The sequence below is a fragment of the Gossypium hirsutum genome, chromosome A01 (genome assembly GCF_007990345.1).
Source record: "Gossypium hirsutum isolate 1008001.06 chromosome A01, Gossypium_hirsutum_v2.1, whole genome shotgun sequence".
Classification (NCBI taxonomy): Eukaryota; Viridiplantae; Streptophyta; class Magnoliopsida; order Malvales; family Malvaceae; genus Gossypium; species Gossypium hirsutum.
The window spans coordinates 34,181,763-34,207,641 of NC_053424.1; the positions used below are offsets into that span (position 1 = coordinate 34,181,763).

At 31.2% G+C, this 25,879-nt stretch overlaps 2 protein-coding genes and 1 non-coding gene across 4 annotated transcripts; all 3 read left to right on the forward strand.

Moving 5' to 3' along the window:
• Nucleotides 1-1,336: 1,336 nt before the first annotated feature.
• On the forward strand, nt 1,337-1,443 carry LOC121207593 (small nucleolar RNA R71). Its single transcript, XR_005902677.1, has one exon. It is a non-coding gene; the product is annotated as a small nucleolar RNA R71 (small nucleolar RNA).
• A 10,014-nt stretch (nt 1,444-11,457) lies between these two features.
• LOC107918188 (protein ECERIFERUM 2) lies at nt 11,458-19,359 on the forward strand. The gene is made up of 2 exons (XM_016847720.2): nt 11,458-12,058; nt 18,378-19,359. Exons 1-2 carry the CDS (start codon nt 11,633-11,635, stop codon nt 19,239-19,241), a joined length of 1,290 nt encoding a protein of 429 aa, XP_016703209.1. The 5' UTR covers nt 11,458-11,632; the 3' UTR covers nt 19,242-19,359.
• A 974-nt stretch (nt 19,360-20,333) lies between these two features.
• LOC107916528 (NADPH--cytochrome P450 reductase) lies at nt 20,334-25,471 on the forward strand. Of its 2 annotated transcripts, none has more exons than XM_041105412.1 (18): nt 20,334-20,797; nt 21,576-21,635; nt 21,733-21,809; nt 21,915-21,972; nt 22,071-22,154; nt 22,255-22,291; nt 22,422-22,491; nt 22,673-22,867; nt 22,958-23,050; nt 23,245-23,470; nt 23,554-23,637; nt 23,741-23,892; nt 23,978-24,074; nt 24,209-24,358; nt 24,453-24,536; nt 24,645-24,767; nt 24,849-24,962; nt 25,042-25,471. In XM_041105412.1, exons 1-18 carry the CDS (start codon nt 20,495-20,497, stop codon nt 25,120-25,122), a joined length of 2,088 nt encoding a protein of 695 aa, XP_040961346.1. In that variant the 5' UTR covers nt 20,334-20,494; the 3' UTR covers nt 25,123-25,471. The 2 variants fall into 2 exon arrangements, with proteins under 2 accessions (XP_040961346.1, XP_040961374.1); XM_041105440.1 differs by having other exon boundaries at nt 24,453-24,530.
• Nucleotides 25,472-25,879: the final 408 nt, after the last annotated feature.

The window sequence follows — 25,879 nt, forward strand, 5'->3', positions numbered from 1 at the left end:
AATAAATTTATCAATTTTGACGAGTACATCTTCAACAATACCCATAGGAAATCTAATTGTTCTATCTACCAATTAAATGCCCATCCTAGTTTGTTTGGGTTTCCCACATCCTAGCTATTTAAACATTTTGTAAGGCATGACATTAATACTAGCCCCTAAATCAGCTAAAGCATTATTAACACTTAAACTACCAATTAAATAAAGAATAGTAAAACTCCCTGGATCTTTCAATTTGTTGGGTAGTTTATTCTGCAAAATGGCTGAGTACATTGCATTTAGCTCCATGTGCAACGAATCATCTAACTTTCACTTATTTGCTAAAAACTCCTTCAAAAATTTAACCGAGTTAGGCATCTACGAAAGAGCTTCAATAAACGGTAAGTTAATATGCAACTTTTTCAAAAGTTTAAGAAATTTACCGAATTGTTCATTTGTACGGTCTTTCTTTGTCGTGTTGGGATATGGCACATGAGGTGTATACTCTTTACTTACCGGTTTTTGTTTACTGTAGCTTTCATCAACCTTACCTTTACTTACAATGCTTTCTTAACTTGGTTCTGGTTTGGACTCAACTAACCCTTCTTCATCTCGAAAAGTAATCGCATAGAGCTGCTCTCTTGGGTTAGTTTCGATGTTGCTAGGCAAGCTATCTTGTGGTCTTTCTAAGATCAGCTTAGCAAGCTGACCTATTTGATTCTCGAGCCCTTTAATCAACATTTGCTCATTTTTAAGCGCTATTTCGGTGTTTTGGAAACGTGTTTCAGACACCAAGATGAATTTCGTTAGCATCTCTTCAAGGTTCGACTTCTTCTCTTGCTGGTAAAGTGGTTATTGAAAACCTGGAGGAGGTTGCGGTCTTTGATTACCTTGACCACCCCATGAGAAATTGGGATGGTTCCTCCAACCTGCATTATAAGTGTTACTATAGGGATTATTTTGACGTCTAGAATTGTTACCCATATAGTTGACTTGTTCGTTCTCTGTGTTAGGGTTGTAGGATAGATATTCTATGTTGTTCACCCCTCCTCCATTTGTATCGCACTACATCATCGGATGTACCTGTGTAGAACCATACAAACCTTCAATTTTTTTATTTAAAAGCTCTACCTAGTTAGATAACATAGTGACCGCGTCAAGGTTGAAAACATTGACTGCTTTATTAGGTTTTCTCCTCATGACTTGCCACTGATAGTTATTCATTGACATCTCTTCGATAAATTCATAAGCCTCCTCAAGTGTTTTATTATTCAAAGTACCACCGGAAGCTGCATTGGTTAGTTGCCTTGTTGAAGGGTTCAAACCGGTGTAGAAGGTTTGAACTTGTAGCCATAGAGGTAACCCATGGTGAGGGCACCTTCTCAATAGATCCTTATACCTCTCCCATGCATTGTAAATGGTTTCTAAATCCATCTACACAAAGGAAGAGGTATCATTCCTCAGTTTGGCAGTCTTGGCCGATGGAAAATATTTCAGCAAAAATTTTTCGGTCATTTGGTCCCATGTAGTGATGGACCCTCGTAGTAGAGAGTTCAACCACTGTTTAGCTTTATTACTCAATAAGAAGGGAAATAACCGAAGGCGAATGGCATCACCAGAAACTCCATTAATTTTGAAAGTACCACAGTACTCCAGAAAGTTAGCCAAATGAGTATTTGGATCCCCATTTTGCAAACCATCGAGTGGAATAAACTGTTGGATCATCTGAATGGTGTTCAGCTTCAGTTCAAAGATATTTGCAGCAATAGCAGGTCTCAAAATACTCGATTCATCCTTGCTAAATTAGGCTTGGCATAGTCGTACATAGCATGAAGAGCAGGATTCCGATTTACAGGATTCAAAGTAACCACAGGAGGTAGCGGATTATTCTGATTTTCAGCCATCTCCTCAGTAATATTGGTATCGTCCTCTTTCTCTTCCTCTATATACTGTAGACTCTGCCTTATTTCTCTACAATTTCTGCGAGCTGTTGTTTCAAATTCTCTACAATTTCTGCGAGCATAATTAAGTAGGGTGTGAAATCGACACGAACTGGCACATGGGCGTCTGACCAGCCCGTGTAGCTCACATGGGCATGTGGCCAGCCCATGTGGAAATGCCCAGGCAATGTAGATCCTGAAAACAGCTCTTTTTGCCCGATTTTGGCTTGTTTTTTGCTCCTTTCGCTCCCCTATGCTCACCTAAGTATAGAAACATGAATTTAAAAGATCAGGAGCATCAAATTCACTAATTCATATTATAAATCATCCAAAAATGCATCAAGAATGAGATTAAAAACATGTTACTTTTATGGCTTATCAATCATTTTTTATGTAATTCATTTAGGATTGGAAATGGATTATTTCCATTTCCATTTTTGAAAACCTATATTCATTTCCAAATGATTTCATTTCTCTATTTTAGAGAAAACCATAATCATTCCTAAATGTTTCCAATTTCCTATTCATTCTGTTCATTTCTACTCAAATACGCAATTCATTTCTAATTTTAACGAGCTAACGAAGGGACTAATTGGACATACGTAGTTGAGGCTCAAATGATTTATAATTAAGTTTCTCCTTTTTGCCTATTAATTATAAACTCATTTAGTCACGAAGTCATTCCACTATAGTATCGTGATTGAGCTCTCCCCCATGACATACAATTATGAAAGAAACTACTCAGTGCTCATCCAATGACCTTATCATAAGTGTGTTGCCCTCATAGAATATCCTTAATCTCTTTACATAATATCCTTTCTCCCAATATGATTCTATTTTATGTTATCATAATCGTTACATCTTCCTTCATAAAAAGTCAACCACTATCAAATAATGATCAAGTCATCCAACACAAAGACGGACGACTCGTAGCCACGTTTACTTTTCATCAACCATGTAATGCCAGTGAGAGGATATCATTTACCCATGTTTCGGGTTATGAATTCAACTATTTTGAATGATTACAGACTGCAGAAGTCGTACACCCAATGCACCAACTTTCAATTCCTTATCTATTTGAATTCAGGCTTTTACTTACATCAAAGAGTACAAGTCATGCATACATAGTTTGTCCTCCACTCAGGATTTAGGTATGTCACACTATGAACTTCACAAGCGAATAAATCCATAAACAGATTCAGGATCTTTTCTCATTGGGCCCAGTCTGATGTATTGTTAGTCTAGTTAGTATGTCTCTATCTTTTGGAAGTCATCCGCTTCGATGCCTAAGGCAAAGTATCTCCCCAATTGGACTTGATAGACGGTATATTAGTCTTTCAATTGGTTTTCTCATTTCCGATTAGACTAAGGACATGTTTAGGTTTGTCTACTAATATAAGTTATCTTTCTATAAAACTATCTGACCACATAATACCGCTTAATATTAGTTAAATGTTAGACAACCAATTAGCAACATTTGCTTCCATTTTTCTTTGCGTGCAAAACCATGTTAGGATAATGTAACAACCCGATTTTGGGCCTAGTCGGAACAGTGATTTCAGGACCACGAATTTGATGTAGAAAAAAAAATTTATTACATTTTCATGGTCTATAGTTTTACAGAATGATTTCATGAAAATTTCATTCGAAAATGTTGACGTTTGAGTACTCAATTTAGCAAAAAAGACTAAATTGTAAAAAGTACAAAAGTTGAGTTCTACATGCTAGAGGTGTCTAATTGTTATGAAATTTTAAATTGAAGGTCCTTAGATGGTAATTAGACCATTTTACTTTAATTTGGACTAAAATAGATATGAGGTAAGAGAATTTTAGTGTTTTAAGAAAAGGGCATTTTGGTCATTTAGTAATTAAAAGAATTAAAAAGCAAAAATCAAGCCAAAATTTAGTCCATCTTCCTCATGCTTGGCCAAAAATTAGAAGCGAAGCCATAGATAGGGTTTGGCCACTTTCAAGCTTGATTGTAAGTCTGTTCTTGCCCCGTTTTTAATGCTCTTTACGTTTTTGAAGTCGTTATCACTCGATTTATCTATTTCCACCATTAATTTTAGAAATGATTAAGGTCTAGGGTTTGAACCATGTTAAATATGTGTGTATTTTGATGTCTAATGGTAGAAAATGTGTGTTTGGTGTATGATAAACAACTTTTGCTAGGTGATTTTTGATGAAAATGTCAAAATGACCAATTTGTAAAATGGTTATAAAATGTGTGTAAAAGTGTGATTAAATAAAAATTGTGGGCTATTATAAGCATAAAATAGGTTCGTCTAGGCTTAGAAATCAAATAAATTGAATCTATTTCAATTTACGAACCTAGGGACCAAAGTGTAAATATGTCAAAGTTTAGGGGAAAAAATTTAATTTTTCCATAATATGATTTTTGGACTGAATTGAATAATGTGGATAATTAATGAGTTAAATTTACTATTATAGATCAAGAGAAATGAGGGTCAGACCTAGATCAGGGGAAAAGCAAAGTGTTTGACGATTAGGTTCATTTCTACTATTTTTGTACTGAGGTAAGTTCTTATGTAAATAATGCATTATTTTAATTATGTTTTAAATGTTTTACTATTTTATGAGTTATGATTGACCATTGAGCGTGTTTAAAAAAGTTATGACAAACGTGAAATCCCAGTTGAACTTTAGGAACAGATAGGATACAAATGTCATGACATTAGGGTTACCGAGACTATGTGTAAGACCATATCTGGGATATGGCATTAATATGAGATTACGTGTAAGACCATATCTGGGATATGACATCTAAAGGAGACTTCATGTGAGACATAGTTGGGCTATTGGCATCGATACGAGATCCCATGAAAGACCATATCTAGGATATGGCATTGGTGTGGTACTATGTGTACGAGATACCTGAGTATCCTTCAGTATTCCAAGTAGTTCAACGGGAAATGCAACGAGGACATCAAAGTGGCGAAAAGAGTATGGTATGTTGTAAACTAGTATAGGTATGTACATAAAATTCATTCTGAATGAGCTTGATATGTAATAAACCCCTCGGTAAGGTTGTGATTGAGTAAGTTTGACTATGAGATTTATCATGACATTTATGTTAATTTACTTCATGTTAATTGTATGTTAAATGTAAGTTTATAATTCTTATTATTTGCATGGGAACTTGCTAAGCTATATAGTTTACTCCCATTTCTTTTCCCTTTCTTGGTAAGGTTGTGATTAAGTAAGTTTGACTATGAGATTTATCATGACATTTATGTTAATTTACTTCATGTTAATTGTATGTTAAATGTGAGTTTATAATTCTTATTATTTGTATGGGAACTTACTAAGCTATATAGTTTACTCCCCTTTCTTTTCCCTTTTCTTATAGTGTCGCTAAGCTAGCTCGGATTTGGGATTGTTAGAGGCTCCATCACACTATCAACTTATTATTTTGGGTACCAAAGAATTTAACATTTTCGGTTATGGAATGTATAAGGACTTTGTTATTTTGTTATGTGTCATATTTAAATTGGCCTAATGTGTTGGCTATATTGGTTGATAATTCATTTTGTAAATGGCCATATGGAATTGGCTAATATTGGTTTAAGTATATATGCATATGATGATGTTTCTATGGATGTGAAAATTTGCATTGTTTAAGTTGATAAGTATGTGATGTTTGTATGTGGTAAATGGTAGCATGTGAATGATGTGTGGATGCCTTGATTTGGGGCTGAATTGGTTGAATATAATTACTAGGATTGGTGTTATGTTTTGCTGTGTAGATGTGTGCATAAAAGGGTGACAAAATGGCTTGGTAAATAGCCTTATTTTTGTCCACACGGGTAGACACACGGACGTGTGTCCAGGCCATGTGTGACACAAGGTTTACCCCATGGGCGTGTGTCCCATCCACATTAATTGTTGCAAAATAGAATGCTCAGAATTGAGCACATGGGCAGAGACATGGGCGTGTGTCTCAGCCGTATGGATGACACAGCCTCAGGCACGTGCGTGTGCCCTGGGCGTGTGAAATCTGCACCTATTTTATGAAAACTTATGAAATTAAATTGAAAACACGGCCTAGCACACGGGCATGTGACTTGGCTGTGTGTCTTCAATTTGTTCTTAGGTGACAAACAAAGAGTTACAAGGGTTAGGGACAACGGCATGTGTGACCACACGGCCTGCCCACACGGGCTTGTGACTCTTAAAACATGAAAAAAATTTCTAAGTGTTGTGAAATTTTCCAAAGTTCTCAGTTTAGTCCCGAACCGCTTTTAACACATGTTTTGGGCCTCGTGGGCTGGTTTTAGGTATGTGAAAAGTTTTAAATTTGGATGAAAATTTACGTCTCGGTAATGCCTCATACCTTGTTCTGGCATCGAACACGGGTAATAGGTGTTACAAACAATATACAATATATTAGTGTAATTCATGAATAATTTTATTAATCAATCCATTCGAAAAATTACAAGTGTACTTAGACAAAAATACTACACTTAGGCTTAGAAAACGGTTAAGATGTTATTCGGGTCTTTATTCATCGACCCTTGAAATTTAAGGTTTCCTTGGATTATTTGGATTATTGCCGATTTGATTTCAAAATTGTTAGCTTTAATCGTTTGATGATTAATGCTTCCATGGGCTGCCTCCAAATTGGGCATGATGTAGCCTCTCAACATTCGTTATTCCATTAGTAATGGGCGTAGTGATAGTGGTTGCCTTTTTACTCTCACGTCGTCAGGTGGTTGGTTTATAGGTAGAGGTTGGATTCCTCACAAAATTTGGCCTTGTCGTTGTGTGTCAAGATTCTTTTCGATTCCAGTTCGAATGGTACGATCCCATTACCAGTCTGGGTCATACATTACCTCTTGCAAGCAAAATAAATTCAAAAAAATCAATAAACATTTTCCAAAAAATGACAAATAAACACAAAAAAAAATTTGTATATATAATTCTAGTTTTGGTCGACTATCTCCCTAAATAGCACGTAATAAAAATAAAAATCGCGTAACTAAACATTGTCTTTCTGGCAACGACGCCAACAACTTAACTGTGCGCCCTAGCATGCGTACACCAGGATTTAGAATCAACACTACAGCAATCAATAATATAGTGGTATCTGCAAGTGTAACAAGTCAGTTGTAATATTTATAATGTTCAATGGAACACTTGAGTATTCCAAGGATCCAACCCACAGGAGTCGGTCGTTAAGCAAATTCTTAGACTAAGGGCATGTAAACCAATGAGTCTAATTAACTTGCTAAATACTATAGTATGGTAGGTCATTCAAGAGTTCAATTATACCAATTAACTACCTAAAACTAGTAAGGGACTAAATTGTAAAGAAAATAAACTACACAAGCATCAAATACGAGCAAATATTATAATAAAGAGCGATTGGTTGGTTTCCATGTGTTTGTTTGAATTTTGAATTAGGGATCTAAATTGCTATTACTCCTAAATTGACTCTGTTTTACCTCTCAACCTCGACTTTACCAATTTCGATAGATTAGTTCAATTTATCTCTCGACTTCACCAACTAACCCGAGACTTATCAAATTGATGCCCAATAAGATATCTTATTTGTCTTACTTATCTTGGTTTTCCTTTAAAGGCATCAATCCTAAGTTTTTGAGTTTATTCAATTTAATCCAATTTTTCAATTTAGTCTCCGAACCCAAAAATCAATTACGTAACATTTCTATAAACCAACCCCTAAATATTTAGCCACTCATGCTTATATTAAAACCCATTAAGAACAAGAAATTAAACAAAAACACCATTAACTTAAACATTAAGAAAATCGATAAAAATCCAAGCTTTCTTACCAAAGCTTAGATTGCAAAGTAATGGAAGCAAGAATAATAAGCAAGAACATAAGAAAATTATTTTTAACAAAAAAAAAGTAAAAAAAAAAGCTAAATAATATTAAAATGGGATTAAAATGTAACTACAAGAAAGTTTGAAGGTTTATTACTAAACAATAAACCTAGCTATAGTAATAACTAACGTAACTACTAGCTATGAACTAACAAACACTAGAAAAATAAACAAGAAAAATAAAACCCTAAGCTATGGAGAAAACTAAACCCTAGAAGATGAAGAGAGAATGAAAAACTAACTAAAAACTAATGAAAAATGCCTAAGTCTCTATGAAGTGTTTTCTCTCAGCCAATTTTGTCTTTTTTTAGCATTGTTTCTAACCGATCTTTTATGCCCGAAATGCCTTTAAGCATGTTTCTTTGATTGGTGTAGGAGTTGGACAAGGGTTGCCCCTACGGTTATTTTTTGTCTACCTTGTCAGAGATATCACAATACCTATGGTCTGGTATCGCGATATCCTCGTCAGTCTTGACTTAAGGGATCCCTTGGGAGTTGGATATCGTGATATCACTGTGAAGAGCCTAAACCATCTTTAATTCAGTATTGTTTGAGGTATCACGACTTTCATGCTTTGATATTATGATACCTTTCTTTTAGGCGATGCTTTTGCTCACGTTAGAGCCTCCGATGACTCCCTACAACACTCAACCAACAATTAGGTCCTTGATGACACATTTGGCCAATTTGAGTCTCAAAAGTATTTGAAAACACACTAATTCACTTATTAATTCTAAAAACAAAAATTAAGTAGAAACATAACAAAAACACATAAATTGCTCAGAAACAAGTTCCTAAAGTGTAATGGGGAACCTAATTTGACATATCAATTTATGAAAAATCAGAGGACAATCTAGTTGAGGATCCGCATTGGAATCTAAGGGAAGGGCCAGAGGAGGATATTGTTGATCAAGTCGAGGAGCACTCAGAAGAAAATCCTCATTAAGAAAAAAGGGATTAACTCTCAATGTCGTATGCTCCGTTTAAAAAAGAATGAATATGAAAACATTAATGAAATGTACATGAATTGGAATTGGGAATTAAAAATGAATAGCTATGGATAGGTAATCACTTAATAAGTAAACATGTGTTATCATATGTCAATCACCTAATAAGTGACGTAAATATATGAAATGAATCACATGTGAGTGCTTAAGTCTTAATATGAAATTGGTATGTAGATGGAATAAATCGAGACTAAACATTAGGTTTATAAAAAAACTACACTCTAATAAGGATATAGGGTAAGATAGGAACTTAGAGTCTACTTACTAAGCTCTTCTAGCTTAACACATTGTTGTTTAAACACGTAGCTTTAAAGGCTTTTTTGGGAGGCTTGAAGTCATTTGTGGGACGATTGCATCATCTATGAGATTAGAATATCGTATAAGTAGTGGTTTGTTTTTGTTATTTGTAATTTGGCATGTACATAAAATCTTAGGCTAGTTTAAGAATTTTTAAGTATTTTCACTTATGAAATCAAGTGCCATTAGAAACTATTTAGATGTTCATGTAGCCTTTGATTGATAATTTGATTTGCACATGTTTGAGACTTGAATTTATGCTTAAATGAGGTTTGAAAATGATATAAATTGATTTGGAACCTGTTAGTATATTTTGATAGGTTTGGGGTGATTTACAATATTTTGAACTTAATTTTGCTCTAAGAAACTCAAGTTCCAAAAGCTAACCCTGTAGGTATTGGAACATAGCTTGACAATAGCCAAAATGCTACAGTTCCAGGCCAAGTTATAGATACCTTAAGTATAAGTACCGGTACCTTGCTTGTAGATAAACTCCACTACATTGTTTTGATTGTTTTGAGTTAAATTCACATTCGTGATGCAATTTAATTCTAAAGCGTACTTGTACTAAGCCTAGTAAATGTGCATATGTTGGGAGCATAATTATGTAATGATTATTTAATAAGGTGTAGAAGAAAAGGCTAAATTGTATTTTAGCCCTCAAACTTTAAAAAACTTAATTACGCCCCCTTTGAACTTTTTGCACCCAATTGAGCCCCTAAACTAACAAAATTGGCCAAATAGGCCCTTTGACTAACGTTAATGGTTAGTAATTTATTGCAACTTGACGTGGCCATTAGTAGACTCCATGTCAACATCGTTTGTTGATGTGGCATTATCACTGACATGGAAATTCCACGTTATCACCAAAGGCTGATGTGGCAGTGCTACACCAGCAAAAATAAAAAAAATTTCAAAAAATATAAAATTATTTTTAATACTACACAATGAATCTGGACAAATTGTTCCCTAGGTTCATTTGAATTTAGGGATCCATTTGTCTAAATCCATTCTAGAATTATAGAAAAATATAAAAAATATATTAAAATTTGTAATAATTATTAGAAATTTGTTAAAACCCATAAAATTTATAAAAAATAATTTATTAATTACCATAAAAAATTAGGAAAAAAATCATTTATAAAAATTGTTAGAAATAAATTAAAAACCATAAAATTTTATAAAATATTTATTTTTTATAAAAGTTTCATAGAAATTAATTTTTCTCATTTTTATTAAATTATTTGACTAATATACTTATTTTTTGGTATATCAAACATCGAAGTCCTTTCTTTTTCTCATACAAACTATTGAAAGTTATTCTAAAATCTTTTGCCTTGTTAACGATCAATGGATTTTTTTAAATTAATGATTAATGGTTAATGCTTTAATAAAAATGAGAAAAATAAATTATGTAAAAGATTTAATTTTTAATTTAATTTTTTAATAAAATTTTATGATTTTTAATTAATTTCTAACAATTTTATGGATTATTTTTTCTAATTTTTATGGTTTTTAGTAAATTTATTTTTTTTTTATAAATTTTATAAAATGTTATGGTTTTTAAATTATTTCTAATAATTATTATGAATTCTAATCATCTTTTATAATGTTTATATTTTTATATTGTTTTATAATTTTAAAATGAATGTAAACACATGGATGTCCAAATTCAAATGAACGTGGATAACAGTTTGTCTAGATTCATTGCGTAGTATGTAAAATTAATTTAACTTTTTTTATTGATAAGTGCCAAATTTGCAACCAATGATGACGTAGAACTAACACGTCAACGATCAGTGATGATGTGGCACTAACACATCATTAAAAAATGTTAATGTGACGTTTATTAATGACCACTTCATCGTTATTATTAATTACTATTATTAATTACTAATGGCTAGTGTTAGTTAAATGTTTTATTTGACTAATTTTATTAGTTCAAAGATTTAATTTGATGGAAAAATTTTAGAAAAATTTAATTGATTTTTTTTAAAAATTCAATGGACAAAAATACTGTTAACCCTAGAAGGAAATAACAAAACTTCAGGTAAATGGAATCATCATTATTTAAGATGAAACAAAATTTGAGCCATTTTTATTGAATGATCAGCTAATTTTTGATACGTCTCTCTCCACATATTTTTAAATGCGAATGATGATGAGAAGGTGGTCCAATTGTTTTTTCTTTTTTTTCTTTAATAGAAAAGAACCTTTGAAAAATTAATTAGAAAACAAAGAAAAATGATTTTAAAAAACAAGTACTTTCTTTTTGCATGTTGTAAGTCTGTTTTATTGTTATCTGCACAATGTTTAAAAAAAGTCTAAAGAAATAAATAGTGTCATTAATTTATGGTATTAAGTCCCCTCACCTTCCCTCGACCTTAGCTTCTTAAAAGCCACCAGAATGGCTTCTGCCATATTCCAATCCTTCCTTGCTCTTTTGCATAACTATAAATATAGAACTTCCCTTTTCCAGAAAAATAAATCACTTCATTCTACTTTCCCAAGTTTCCTGTGTTTTTCACTTTTATTTTTATCACAATGGTGTCGGGTTCGTTGGAATGCCCTGTTAGGGGGCAAATGCTGTCATCGGTGGTTCCCGCCAAAGCAACCGGCGGAAACAAGGATTTGGAGCTAACAAACATGGATTTAGCAATGAAACTCCATTATATCAAAGGCGTGTATTTCTTCCAACCTGAAGCGGCTCAAGGTTTGTCGATTCATGATTTGAAAGAGCCCATGTTTCAGTGTCTGGAACTTTACTACGCTGCCTCAGGGAGGATTCGGAGATCGGAAAGTGGCCGGCCGTTTATCAAATGCAACGACGGTGGCGTCCGAATCGTTGAAGCTCAGTGTGATAATAGTGTTGATGAATGGCTGGCTATGGCCAGAAACAATGATCATATGCTCGGCCATGATCAAGTTCTTGGCCCTGATTTGGGTTTCTCGCCTTTGGTTTTTGTCCAGGTATTATTCCTACACTAATAACCACTCAATTATTAATATTTAACTATAAAAAATAATCATCTAATTATTTAATTTTTATTCTTTAATCATTAGCGAAATAACATAAAAATAGAAACATCAAAAATTTAATATAGTTAGATGACCAACAATGAAAATTTTAAACGATCATTTTGTAAGTTTTTATAATTCAATTATCAAAAAAGTAGTTAAATGATAATTTTATAACTTTTTATGGTTAGATGATAAAAAAAATTTTACTAATAATTGGTGATTAGTAATATAATTTACCTTTATCTTTATTATTTCTTAACTAACATTTCTCCTACTTGCTAGGGTTCTTTTAAGTTTGCTATTTAAACTTGGTATTTAATCTATTTTTCAAATTTCAAATTTTAGTTAAATTTGTTAATATTATTAAAATTATTTTGTCAAATTCAAGTTTATTATAATTTTATTTTTTTAATTATATTGCTATCAAGTGAAAAAAAAAATTTAAAATATGGCATTAACAAATTTAACAAAGAAAAATTAACAATGTAAAGAGAATAAATTCCAAAAAATTAAATTATAAAAATTAAATTCTATAACTAAGAAAATATTACCTAATTTAAGTACTGATTATATAAGGAGGTGTAGAAATTAATTATTTGCCCTAACTTTTTAGAAGAAAAAATACTAAATTTTGGGTAAATGGAAACATCATTATTTATGATTCAAACAATTTTTTCAATTAGTCTATTAATTTAGTTGTGTTTCTACTCTGATCGAATCGAGTGAAAAAAATTTTAGTTGGTGAGTCAGTGAAATGAAATTCGATTTGCGTTGAATCGAGTGAAATTGTTCGAGTTTAATTAAAAAATTAAACATGTTAAATTAAAATATTGTTACACTATAACTAATTCCATGTTACAGCACATAAATTTAAAAACATATATAGTTGAAAACATTTTCAAAGCAAAATAATATTAGTATAATAAACTTTAATCATTAATTAATTTATTTAGGTCTCAAAATTATTATTTTAGAAAATTTTAAAATTTTTAAAATATATATAAAAGTTAAAATTTTTATAAATATTTAAAATTCTTAAAAATTATTTTGAATTTTTTTTTGTAATTTTTGTTGAGAGAGATTGATTTGCTCATTTTTAAAATGATAGGGACCAAAGGAGTATTTAAACCAATTTTTTATTCGAATTATTCGAGTTATTCGAATTGTAAAATTTAATTCAACCCCAACTTGAAACTCGAATTACTTATTCAAGTTAACTCAAATAACTCAGACAACTCAATTCAATTAACTCAAAATTTGATTTTTTTTAACCAAATCAAGTTTTACTCCCTAATACTGACAAGTTAGTTTCAATTTTTGTTTATAGAAAACAACCTTTTTTTACGACTTTTTATTTTATTGGTATTATTATCATTTATAATTTTTCGTGAAAAAAATTGGAAAATAAAAAATAGTAAAAATATAAATTGAGAAAATGAAAGAAATTTCAGATCATGGTCCTTTTTATAGGAAACTTATTTTAGTTATGATTCTTTTAATAATTTGTATGAATAAGTTTAATTTAAAGATGGTATGAAAATATAATTTGATTTTGTGGCTAGCAAAGGGCACATTTAGTTTGGGTAGGCTTAGGGCCCAGTCCAATGACCCGTCTTCGTTAATTGATAAAGACTTAACTCTCCTCATATTTCTTGTTGGGCCAAAACAATGGTCCTCAATAAATGATGACCTTTGAAAATATAACATTAAAATTTATAATACTAGACTTGTTCCATGATTGAGGAATTTTAGCAAAGTCCACAAATAGACTTAAAAAAATAAGGGTACTTAAAATATAGGTTAAATTTAGGTTTGAACCTCATTCAATTTCACCTATTTTTAAGTTTATTGTATAATTATTTTAATATATTATGTAATTTAAATCATGTTAAATTAAATTTATTATGTAAATATTAAAAAAAATGTTAAGAGTTTTATATTTAGAAATTTAATAAGAAATATAATGGTAGCAAATATATATAATGCGAATTTTAAATGAAAAATAATTGTATTTTAAATATATATAGATGACTTAAACAGATTTGGATTAATTATTTATAAGTATGTATAAGTTTGCACAAAATTTAAGGCTCATATTTCTTATGTCGTGTTGGATTTAGACAACTATATATAGTATTGATGCCATGCGTATGCTTAACCCAAAACCGGCTCGTCTCAACTCATAAATACAATTATGAACTACTAAAGAATTTGCTTAACAAATGTTTTTATATACATTGATTTTTTTTTAATATACCTTATAGTCTAGAGTTAGTTAGACATCAACTCGGTTGAGGAAATGACTAAAATGACTTTTTTATATATAATATAAGTCACTAATATGATGTTACTTTTGTCTTTTTATATTTTTCTATAAAATCAATAAAAAAATTCACATATAGTGACATTTTAACCCATGTCATAGGCATCTATAAAACTTCAACTTTATCACTTTAATCAAAGATATATTTTGATTTTAATATAATATTTAATGTTTTTACGCAAACTTTTTCACCTATGTTATTACATCTCTATTAATTTTAAATCCATGACTGAGTTTGATGTTATTTTTAAATGCATACACATATTCTAAACACAGTCTCTAAACAATATACGTGTGATACAATTACAATTTAAGAAAAAAAATAATAATAACAAAATTTGAACCCTAATATTTTAACGTGAACAAATTCCTTGACCACTACCCTCTTTATGATGTTGGAAAATAATTTAAAATATATATAAAATTAATTATCTGTTTTTTTTTCATTTGAAAAGATACTTATAGTTAATTAATTTTTTAAATATTTTTTCTTTTTCTAGATGTGCGATAATAATAATTTCTATATAATAAAATTCTTGATTGAGTTGGTTTTATTAATTAACTAGTTAGTTTCTAATTTAATTGAGAAAAAAATATTAAAAAATATTTTTTTATAAAGGGTGTTTTTGTCTTTTCATATTTATTTAAATCAATAAAAAGTTACATAATATGAGATTTGAGCTAGACATGTGTATGAGTTAGGCTATCCACTTAAAATAGTAGGTTTAGTTCAACTTGGGCGGAGCTTGGACAATGTTTTTATATCTAGAATTGAGTTGAGTCGACTGTATTCAAGTTAAATAATAAAAATATTTTTAAATTTAATTTAATTATAAAATATAAAAATATTAATATCATTAAGTTTTGAATAGTGAAATGGGCTTTTTGGATGGGTCAAGCTAAAAATTAGCTTGAGTTTGAAATTTTTTTGAAATTGGGCTTGACCCAATTTGGTCCGTATACCAATCTAATTTGAACCAAAGACGTTATGAATTTCAACATTTTAATTTTACCATTTCAATCAATAGATTCTTTGAATATTGCACAAACTTTTAATAAATAATAAAAATCCTATCACATGTATATGCATTTGGGAACTAAATATTCAAAATACATGTATGCATGTAAAAATAACGTACAATAAATAATAAAATGTATGCTTTGAAATTAATTAACAGTAACAAATGTAATATGTATGATATTAAAATAAAAATTATATTAAATTGTCAGTAAAATGAAATTTAAACACGTAAATACATCAAATTAATAATATTAAATGCATTATAATTGTTTATCATGATGTTTTCATCAATCTTGAGTTGATGTCGAGCTAATTTGTAATATCAATTCAATCAATAACATTATCAATATATATAATTTATAGAAGTAATAAAGTGTGCATAATAAAATAAAAATATACAAAATATTTTAAAATAAAGCTTTGGTTAGGTGGTAAAAATTAAAGTTTTGTTAAGCCAAATGTTTTGAGTTTAAATTTCACAATATGCAATTTAGTTATTAAAAGAAAATACTATAGTACCTTAGAACAAAATAACTTATTTTAGATACGAAAGGATATTTTATAATCTCCCTAATCGAGTTGGTGCCTGATTATCTCATAACTCTAACTCAATCGGAAGATTAAATAATAAATTTTTTTTTGTGTGTATATATATATGGGGAGAGATTCACTTACACTGGTGTAAAACTTAAGTGGTTTCACATCCTTTCGTGTCTTTTTATACAATTAATATTTTATCAATCTAATAGTTGAATTTATCAAAATATTTATACTTGTCATGCTTGTAAAATTTTGAATTGATCCGAAACCTATCATATCGATCTAAAATGTTGTTTATATTAATATAGATTTAACAATCATAAGTTTTTTTTTTCTGAACAGGTAAAAATTTATAATTTATGTCAAAATTGTTATGCATAATCTATATGAATGAAGAGTAATATATTACAGTTAGATTGATAAAATATTAATCGTATAAAAAATAAAGTTTTAACACATTTATAAGTGAATCCCTCCCATATATATATATGTATATATAGGGGAGAGATCACTTACATAGTTCAAAAACTAAAATAATTTCACACACTTTCGTAACTATTTATATTATTAATATTTTAATGATTCAACTGTTATATTTTATAGTCTATTCATGTAAATCATGCATGTCAAATTTGATATAAATTTAAAACATCTAATTATTTGTTTTATGTAAAAAAAAACTTCATCTGTTGAATATATATTAATATATAGAGTATTTTAGATCAATATGATAGAGATATCGAATCGATTCGAAAGTTTACATGCATAACAAGTACAATTATATTTATAAATCCAACGGTTAGATCACTAAAATTATTAATCATATAAACAATTACGAAAGTATATAAAATTACTTTAATTTTTACACTGTGGACATGGGTCCCTCCTTTATATATATGTGTGTAAAATTAAAGAGTGCATTTGGAGCTTTAGTTAACAAAATCCGTAATTAAATAACTTTCAATATCTTTTCTTTTTTATATTTTATAAATAATTTTTATTAAATTCAATGAAAAGGAAATTAAATAAGATATTTTAATTATTTTTCTCTCCTTTGTTTCCCATAATTTTTTTGAAAATTAGATTTTTACACATCAATTATATGGATGGAAATTTTTTTATGTAATTATATATTCACACAAAATTTATATAAAAAAACAAATGAAATAAAATTAAAGTTTTGGGGGGATTTTTATGTGCGAGTTTCAAATTCCTTTTTTTTATTATAAATTTTATATAAAAAAGATAAAAATGTTTTCATAAAAATGTTTGTTATTTTTAAATAGATGGTATTATAATCATTTTCATTCATCTTGTTTCCTTGTGATGTTAACTCGATTAAAGATTTAAATATAGTATAGATATAGGCATAAGAATTATTTAGGTGTTGTTTGATAAAATGAAAATTTAAGTATTGAAATTTCACGTTGTTTGATATATTAATAAAAATAAAAAATTGAATGTTATTTGATAAAATTAATGTTATTTTTAAAAATATTAATATATTATTTTGTTTTGTTTGGATCTAATTACAATTTATTTTTGTATTTAGTGAACTCTAAAAACACATTTCATTGCATTTTGGTAAAAGAAGAATCAGGCATACTATTGGTAATGAAAACGGTTATTTTGTAACGGACGTTTTGGCAAATCGATGGCTTAAGTTTTGTTGAGATGTAAAACAAGAAATGGAAAAGAGTGAATCTTTATGTGTTGGCCATTAAATAGTCTTGGAGAAAGTGAGAACAAGTGTGCATTAATCAATTTGTTCAAAAAGAGAAAAGAGAGTGCATTTTTCCAATTTTACCCCTTCTTCACAACAGGCCAAACAACAATAACTGCTACTAATAAAGTTGCATTAATCCCGTTTTCATTTATCTAACCATCACTTCATTCATAAATACTAATTACTTTTAATTTAAACAAATATAATCATTATTTTAAATTTTAATAAAACAATATATTATAAATGATAGAATTATGTATTAATATGTTATTTTAATTAATATTATTTATAAAATAATTATACTCTTTTTTTAGTTTAAACATTACATTAATAATATTTTTATCATTTTTACTAAGAAAGTGTAAATAGAAAATCACATGCATAATTAAATTATAAATTTTCATTTGTTGTTTTCAGTAATATTATTAGTAAAATAATTATAGTTACTTCTTAATTTTTAATTTAAACATTATACTATATTTATTTAAAAAGATAGAAAAAATCTATTAAGAAATTAAAATTAAATAAGTTGATCACATTATACTTTATGTTGAATTATTCATAATATTTAAGCATGTGAATTTAGTAATGTAATGGCTGAATTTGTTTTTTAGATTTATAAAATATTTTTTTGACAAAATAAAAATATTTGTTTCAGTTCACACGGTTCAAATGTGGGGGCGTCTCGGTAGGACTCAGCTGGGCTCATGTATTGGGAGATGCATTTTCAGCCTCAAATTTCCTTAATTTATGGGGACAAATCATGGCGGGAAAACAAGTTCCGTTGCAGCCTAACAGTCCTGCTCACAACATATCCCAATTCCCAACTTCTATTTCCAGGAAACCATTTTCCTTGAAAAAAGTTGACCCTGTTGGTGACTACTGGTTAACTCCCAATAACTCTAAAATGGGAACTCACTCTTTTCGCATCACTGCCAAACAACTTCATTATTACATCACAACATATTGTATTCATGACCCGAATAAAATCTCGGATTTCGAAATTATTTCGGCTATGATATGGCAATCATTATCGAAAGCCAGAGAGGATTCAGGTCCGAACATCGTTACAATTTGTTCAAACAATTCTGCCAATAAAATGGCGATGTTGCCGAGTAATGGCATGACACTGAGCACGGTGGAAGCTGATTTTTGTGTTTCGAGGGTGGAAATAGCGGAATTAGCAAAGCTGATAGCTGAAAAAAAGATGGATGAGAGTGGATTGATAGGAGAGTTGATAAAGGGGGACGAAGTAAGATCAGATTTTATAGTGTATGGAGCAAATTTGACATTTGTAAACTTGGAAGGAATGAATGTGTATGGAATAGAAATGAAGGGATTGAAACCAGTGTGTGCGAATTATATGGTGAATGGAGTTGGAGAAGAAGGAACAGTGGTGGTTCTTCCTAGTAATGAAAAAGACGGTGGGAATAATGGGAAGATGGTCACCATCACCTTGCCTCAACATCTATTGCTAAAGCTTAACAATGTACTTCAAATTGATTGGAATATTGTTATTTAATTTAAATATTTTCTCATTTCATTTCTTGTAATGCATGCGTGGGTTATCGTGTCTGTAAGAGAATAATGAATGTATGGTGTCTCTGTTGTTATATATGAATAACATTCTCATTATCATATTTAAAATTTTTCAGATTCATAATTATATATTTATGTTATATTTGCATCATAAAAATTGTAACAGTGAATAAAACTTAAAAAAGGCAAAAAGGAAAGCAATAAAAAGCGGAAAACAGCAGAAGAAATGCCGAGCAAAAGACAAGTTTTCTCCGCTTATGTCAACCCATGCGTTACATTTTGTATTAGGAGAAATTGGTAGACAGCACAAAAAGAAGTAGAAAAAAAATTAAAAATCGATTATTAAAAAAAATTATTACATTAGTTTTTGAAAGCCTTTTTCTTCCGTTTCCTCCCTCTCTCCCCGCGAATACGATAGTGTAAATTGAAGGAAATAAATAGGTTAAAATATGCTGATAGTCCCTATACTTGTGTAGAATTTAATATTTAGTTCCTTTACTTTAAAATTTAAAAATTAAGTCCTCTTACTTTTGTTTAAAATTTTTGGTCCAATCAATGAAATCATCGGTGTTTTCTAGTAAAACTTATCAACTTGTAATTTTGATTAGTCTATCCTCGTATGTGATATATGATTGACAAAAAATAAACATGATAAATTGATCAATTTTGTCAAAAATTACCAATGACAATAATGATTGGACTAGGATTTTTAAATTAAAAAAGTAAGATGATTAAATATTTCACTTGACTACATTTGGTTAAAATATTATTTTTTAAGCGTAGTTTAATATATGAGTTAACAATAAACTGATACAGTTTGTATTATTTAGCTACTCCCACGACTAATTTTTAGCAAAGGGAAAATTTTTGCTTATTTTGGAGATATCTACTCATCTTTCTAATTTTGAGTTTAAAATTGTACTAACTATTCTTTTATTTAATGTCTAACTATTTCAATATATAAACAATAAATAAACTTTTTCAATCTCAAATACTATAAAAGTACAGGGACTAACTACATATTTTAACCAAAAAAATATAACGGACGAACCCTCTTTTCTTTTTCAATCCCCTCTAGTTTAGGTGGTCAAGCCTTTGTCGTTTTGGGTTACTCTCCCACTACAAATACTCACTGAACTCACCCTTCTTCCCTAGCTCTGATCAACCTCTTCTACCTTTTACTTTGATTTTCATTTTAAATTGTTTTCTTTTTTTGTTTGTGTTTCAGTGTTGAAGATGAGTTCGAGCTCGGGTTTGGTGAGTTTTGTTGAGTCTGTATTGGGAATGTCGTTGGGGGGTTCGGTGACGGATTCTATGCTAATGATAGCAACAACGTCGTTGGCGGTGATTCTGGTGTTCTTGATTTTTCTCTGGAAAAATTTAGCCTCTCAACGAAGCCCTGATGTTAAGCTTTTGGTTGCTTCTAAGCCTGTTTCACTCAAGGTTGATGAAGATGATGACGCCCTTGTCGCTTCCGGTAAAAAAAAAGTCACCATTTTTTACGGCACCCAGACGGGAACTGCTGAGGGATTTGCTAAGGTAGTAGATAAAACTTTTCAAGTTTTGATTTTTTTTTTTTGGGTGCCATTCAAGTTTTGATTTTGATTGCTGAATATGATGATTTGAATGTTGACTACTTAACTGAAATGGAACCTTTTTTACTGATATTATTAGGATGAAAATTTATGTTAATGTTGCTTATCAAGCTTATTCTTTTTTAATCACTAGTTTGTTGTGGAAAATTTGAGTTGCTCCTATAATCAGTGCATGATGCAGATCAAGATTATGAAGTTGCAAGGAGATGAATGGACTGTTCCTTTTGAAGTCATATTTCATGAAATATTTAGTGTTTTAGGGACTATTTGAAGTTCACTATGCCATTCATATGCTTTCCAAGATTCGGATAATTTAGCTGTAGATTTAGTTGTAATAAATTGTTTTATTCGATGCTAAGTCGTTATGTCCGTTGCTTTCATCATTCCGAGCTCAAACAAACCAGGGCGTAACTATAGATGGAAACGCGGCGGATATAATTTGCTAAGTCGTTATGTCCGGTGCATTCGTCATTCTGAGCTCAAAGAAACAAGGACACAACTATGGATGGAAATGTGGCGGATATAATTCTTGTTATTAAATCTTCGTTATTAATTGTTTTGTCGTTTATAGCGGATAATTTGGCTATGTGCGGAGTTGTTTTTCTTCTATTACTTGTCGTTACACTCAGCCGCAATCGATGTGTGCTTGGCACGTATGTTTGGAAAAGATGTCCGTTTTTAGTTAACGGTTCATGTGTTGATTTGTGGATTTCCTGTTGTAGGCTTTGGCTGAAGAGATCAAGGCAAGATATGAGAAAGCAGCAGTCAAAGCTGTTGACCTGGTATGTATAGGGAATTACTTGTTACCTTGTTTTTGTACTGAGAATTTTTCTCTTGGTATTTACGATTATATTCATCACATTGTGTCTTTTATGTTAGGATGATTATGCTGTTGATGATGAAGAGTATGAAGAGAAGCTTAAAAAGGAGACTTTGGCTTTTTTCATGGTGGCCACGTAAGATAGATTCTCAGTTTTACTGAAGCTATTCTTGGTTGTGTATTTGTTTCTGCGTTATGTAAAGTATGGGGTATTTTAACATAGTTGAGCATGACATTGTAGTTATGGAGACGGGGAGCCAACCGATAACTCTGCTAGATTTTACAAATGGTTTACTGAGGTTGGTGGCTACCTCAAAAGAACATTCAAATTAGACTTTGTACTGTGCCAGCATTCAACCGATAACACTTGCTATTATATTGTTTTATTTGAATTTAGGGGAATAAAAGGCAGTCCTGGCTTCAACGACTCACATATGGTGTTTTTGGTCTAGGTAACCGTCAATATGAACATTTTAACAAGGTAACATTGGCACAGAGATTACTATTTTGCTTACTTTCTTGATTTCTCTTTTGCAATTGTGTAATCTGATTTTATGATTTTTTTTTTTTTTTGTAAATAGATAGCAAAGGTGCTTGATGAGCAACTTTCAGAACAAGGTATTTTTTTATTTTACTTATTTCGTGATTCCGCCCTTCTTTTCTAATTGATGAAGTTCTACATACAAATGTGGGATCAAAATTAATATTCATGTTTGGACTAAGTGTATACTTTTTCATTGTGTGAAAGGTGCCAAACGTCTTATCGAAGTTGGTCTTGGTGATGATGATCAATGTATTGAAGATGATTTCACTGCATGGTATATAATCCCCTTTCAGTTGTACCTGTGATTCTGTTTGTTTGTTTTTTCTTATTGAAGCTGAAAGCGTCGTATCTTAACTTAGTGATTCGGGAGCTTTTCTTGGGCAAAGACTTCAATTTTTCCTCTGGTAGCTTTACTGTAAATTTTTTTCATTTTTAATTTGTTGTTGCTTCCTTAGGAGAGAATTGCTGTGGCCAGAGTTAGATCAACTTCTTAGAGATGAAGATGATGAAAATATCGCCTCTACCCCATATACAGCTGCTATTCCTAAATACAGAGTAGTGATTCATGATCCCTCTATGATGCACATTGAGGATAATCACTCAAATACGGAAAATGGGAATGCTTCACATGACATCCACCATCCATGCAGGTAATAAGGGACGTGCATTGTGTTGGTTTTCTCACATTGTCCCCCTTTTATTTTCCTTTTTGAGATCACTGTTAAATAATTTGCACACAGAGTTAATGTTGCCGTCCAGAGAGAGCTCCACAAGCCAGAATCTGATCGCTCTTGCATACATCTGGAGTTCGACATATCAGGAACTTCTATAACGTAAGTTCACAGCTTTGTAATGTTTATTACTCTACAAAATTGGGCTTCTGAAATAAAGCATCTCTAAGTGATCGTAGTATTAATATTTTGCTGTTTTTAAGTGCTTTTGACCCACAGATTTGGTTTTAAAAAGGTAGATAACATAGCTTTATGATTTTATGATCTTATGCAACTAATAAGTTGAACTGTCCCAGATATGAAACTGGCGATCATGTCGGTGTTTATGCTGATAATAGCATTGAGACTGTCGAGGAAGCAGACGGATTGTTGGGTCAACCTCTTGATTTGCTGTTTTCCATACATACTGACAACAAAGATGGCACGCCCTCCGGAAGCTCATTGCCACCTCCTTTCAGCGGTCCATGTACACTTAAAACAGCCTTGGCACGATATGCAGATCTCTTGAACCCTCCGCGGAAGGTAACTCCCCTCCACCACCCAGAAACTGTTATTTTGTTGCTTAAATAACTTTTTTCTTTTTATCCAAACTGTTATTTTGTCAGGCTGCTTTGGTTGCGTTGGCTGCTCATGCCACTGAACCCAGTGAAGCGGAAAGACTCAGGTTCTTGTCATCACCGCAGGGGAAGGTTGATGAAATACTTACTGTTGCTTTTGTTTTTATCCTCTCATGTGTTCGTGGTGGTTATAAAATTTTCCTCTTGATTATGTGCTCTTCTTCCTTTTGCCCAGGATGAGTACTCACAATGGGTTGTTGGAAGTCAAAGAAGTCTTCTTGAGGTTATGGCTCAGTTCCCATCTGCAAAACCTCCCATTGGTGTATTTTTTGCTGCTATAGCCCCTCGACTACAGCCGCGTTATTATTCTATCTCATCCTCCCCTAGGTGACTAGATTTGTCCTTTCTACATTATCAATGCAGTATTACCTTATACTTCAGATTAATAAGATTTGTGGGTCGGTTTGAGCAGGTTTGTATCTGGTAGAATTCATGTAACCTGTGCTTTAGTTTATGGTCCAACTCCAACCGGAAGAATTCATCGGGGTGTGTGTTCGACCTGGATGAAGGTAATGACTGTAATTTCTTCGGTTGCTCTTCCACATTTTGTACTTTCTTATATTCCCGTAGAGTTCATGTACCCAGCAGACATTACTTGGGCTGTAGTGGCATCTGACATCTAATTGCATTGAAAAAAATTCAGAATGCAGTTTCTCTGGAGAAAAAGAGTGATTGTAGCGGGGCTCCTATTTTTATCAGGCAATCTAATTTTAAGCTACTAGCAGATCCTTCAATTCCGATCATCATGGTTGGACCTGGGACTGGATTAGCACCTTTCCGAGGTTTTCTACAGGTTGATTACTCTTTGTTTTACATATTCTTTCATTTTGCCAAAAAAAAATGAGAGAGAGAGAAGAAAATAACTTAAAACTAACTGTTATTTACAGGAAAGAGTGGTCCTTAAAGAAGATGGTGCAGAACTTGGTCCATCTCTACTCTTTTTTGGATGTAGGAATCGGAAAATGGTTCGGGTCTGATTTTGATACTAATGATCTTTAAGCAATATCATGAGCATGTCTCATTGTAATTTTCAACCAATGTAGGATTTTATTTATTTACTTTTCTGGCGACTTTTCTAGGATTTCATTTACGAAGATGAGCTCAATAATTTGGTGGAACAAGGTGCTCTATCCGAGCTCATCGTTGCATTCTCACGAGAGGGCCCACAAAAGGAGTATGTTCAACATAAGATGATGGATAAGGTAAGTAGTAGGAAGGAACAGATATTGCAGTTCATGATATAAAAATGAACCGTTATAACATCTGTTGTGTTCGGAGTACAGGCAGCACATATATGGAGCCTAATAAGCAAGGGAGGATATCTTTATGTATGTGGCGATGCCAAGGGTATGGCAAGAGATGTTCATCGCACCTTGCACACCATCGTTCAGGAGCAGGTATTGATTATCGTCTGAGAGGAGTCCTCTAATCAAGAGCCACTTACATTAATCTTTGAAACTTGTGTATGAATTTCAGGGGAACATGGAGTCTTCAAAGGCGGAGTCTATGGTGAAGAAACTCCAGATGGAAGGACGATATCTTAGAGATGTGTGGTGATGGTGGGCGTTTTCATTTCCTCAGCAGTTCTTCAGAACATCCATGCCAAATATGGTGGTGGATTAGGTTTATACTTTCTAGCTCTAGTGTGTCCGGAGTAAAAGCAGTCAGGTAATATGGTACCCGGTTCATCCGGTAGTAAGAGTTGTCTATAGATGTTAGTCCGCCTTAGTTTTTCTAATCTCAAATAAACCTAGGAATAGAAGGATAATTTGTTTGTAGACATCCAAAATGGAAATAGGGATGCCAAAACATAGTGAAAGCTGTTTCTAGGTTATTTGGGATGGTCATGGTGTTTGTAGTGAAAATAATAAATAAATAAAAGAAGTTGTAAATTAAAGCAATTAAAGCTCTGGGTGTTTTGCTCTTTTTACATAGTTTTCATGAATAAGACAAATTAGAACAAAAAATGCCATTTTCATTGTGGATCTACTTTAATATCGATTGTTAGTGAAGGATAATTCAATATAAAATTAACAAAGCTGTAACTTTATGGATTATGATGTGTACATTTCAGATAATATACTGTCGCGAAGAGAACAGATAATTACAAAATTCTCCATACAATCAAGGATGTATAATTGAAAACTATTTGAAGTTGCTTACTTGGACGTAAGTATTAGCCTTCTATAATCAGCAATTAATATAGTTAATTTTTATTATAATGAATGCCACTTTTTTTATATTCTGATTCATGAATTTATACATATAACAAAAAAAAAAAGAATTTGAATTACCATAAATGTAAATTACGTCA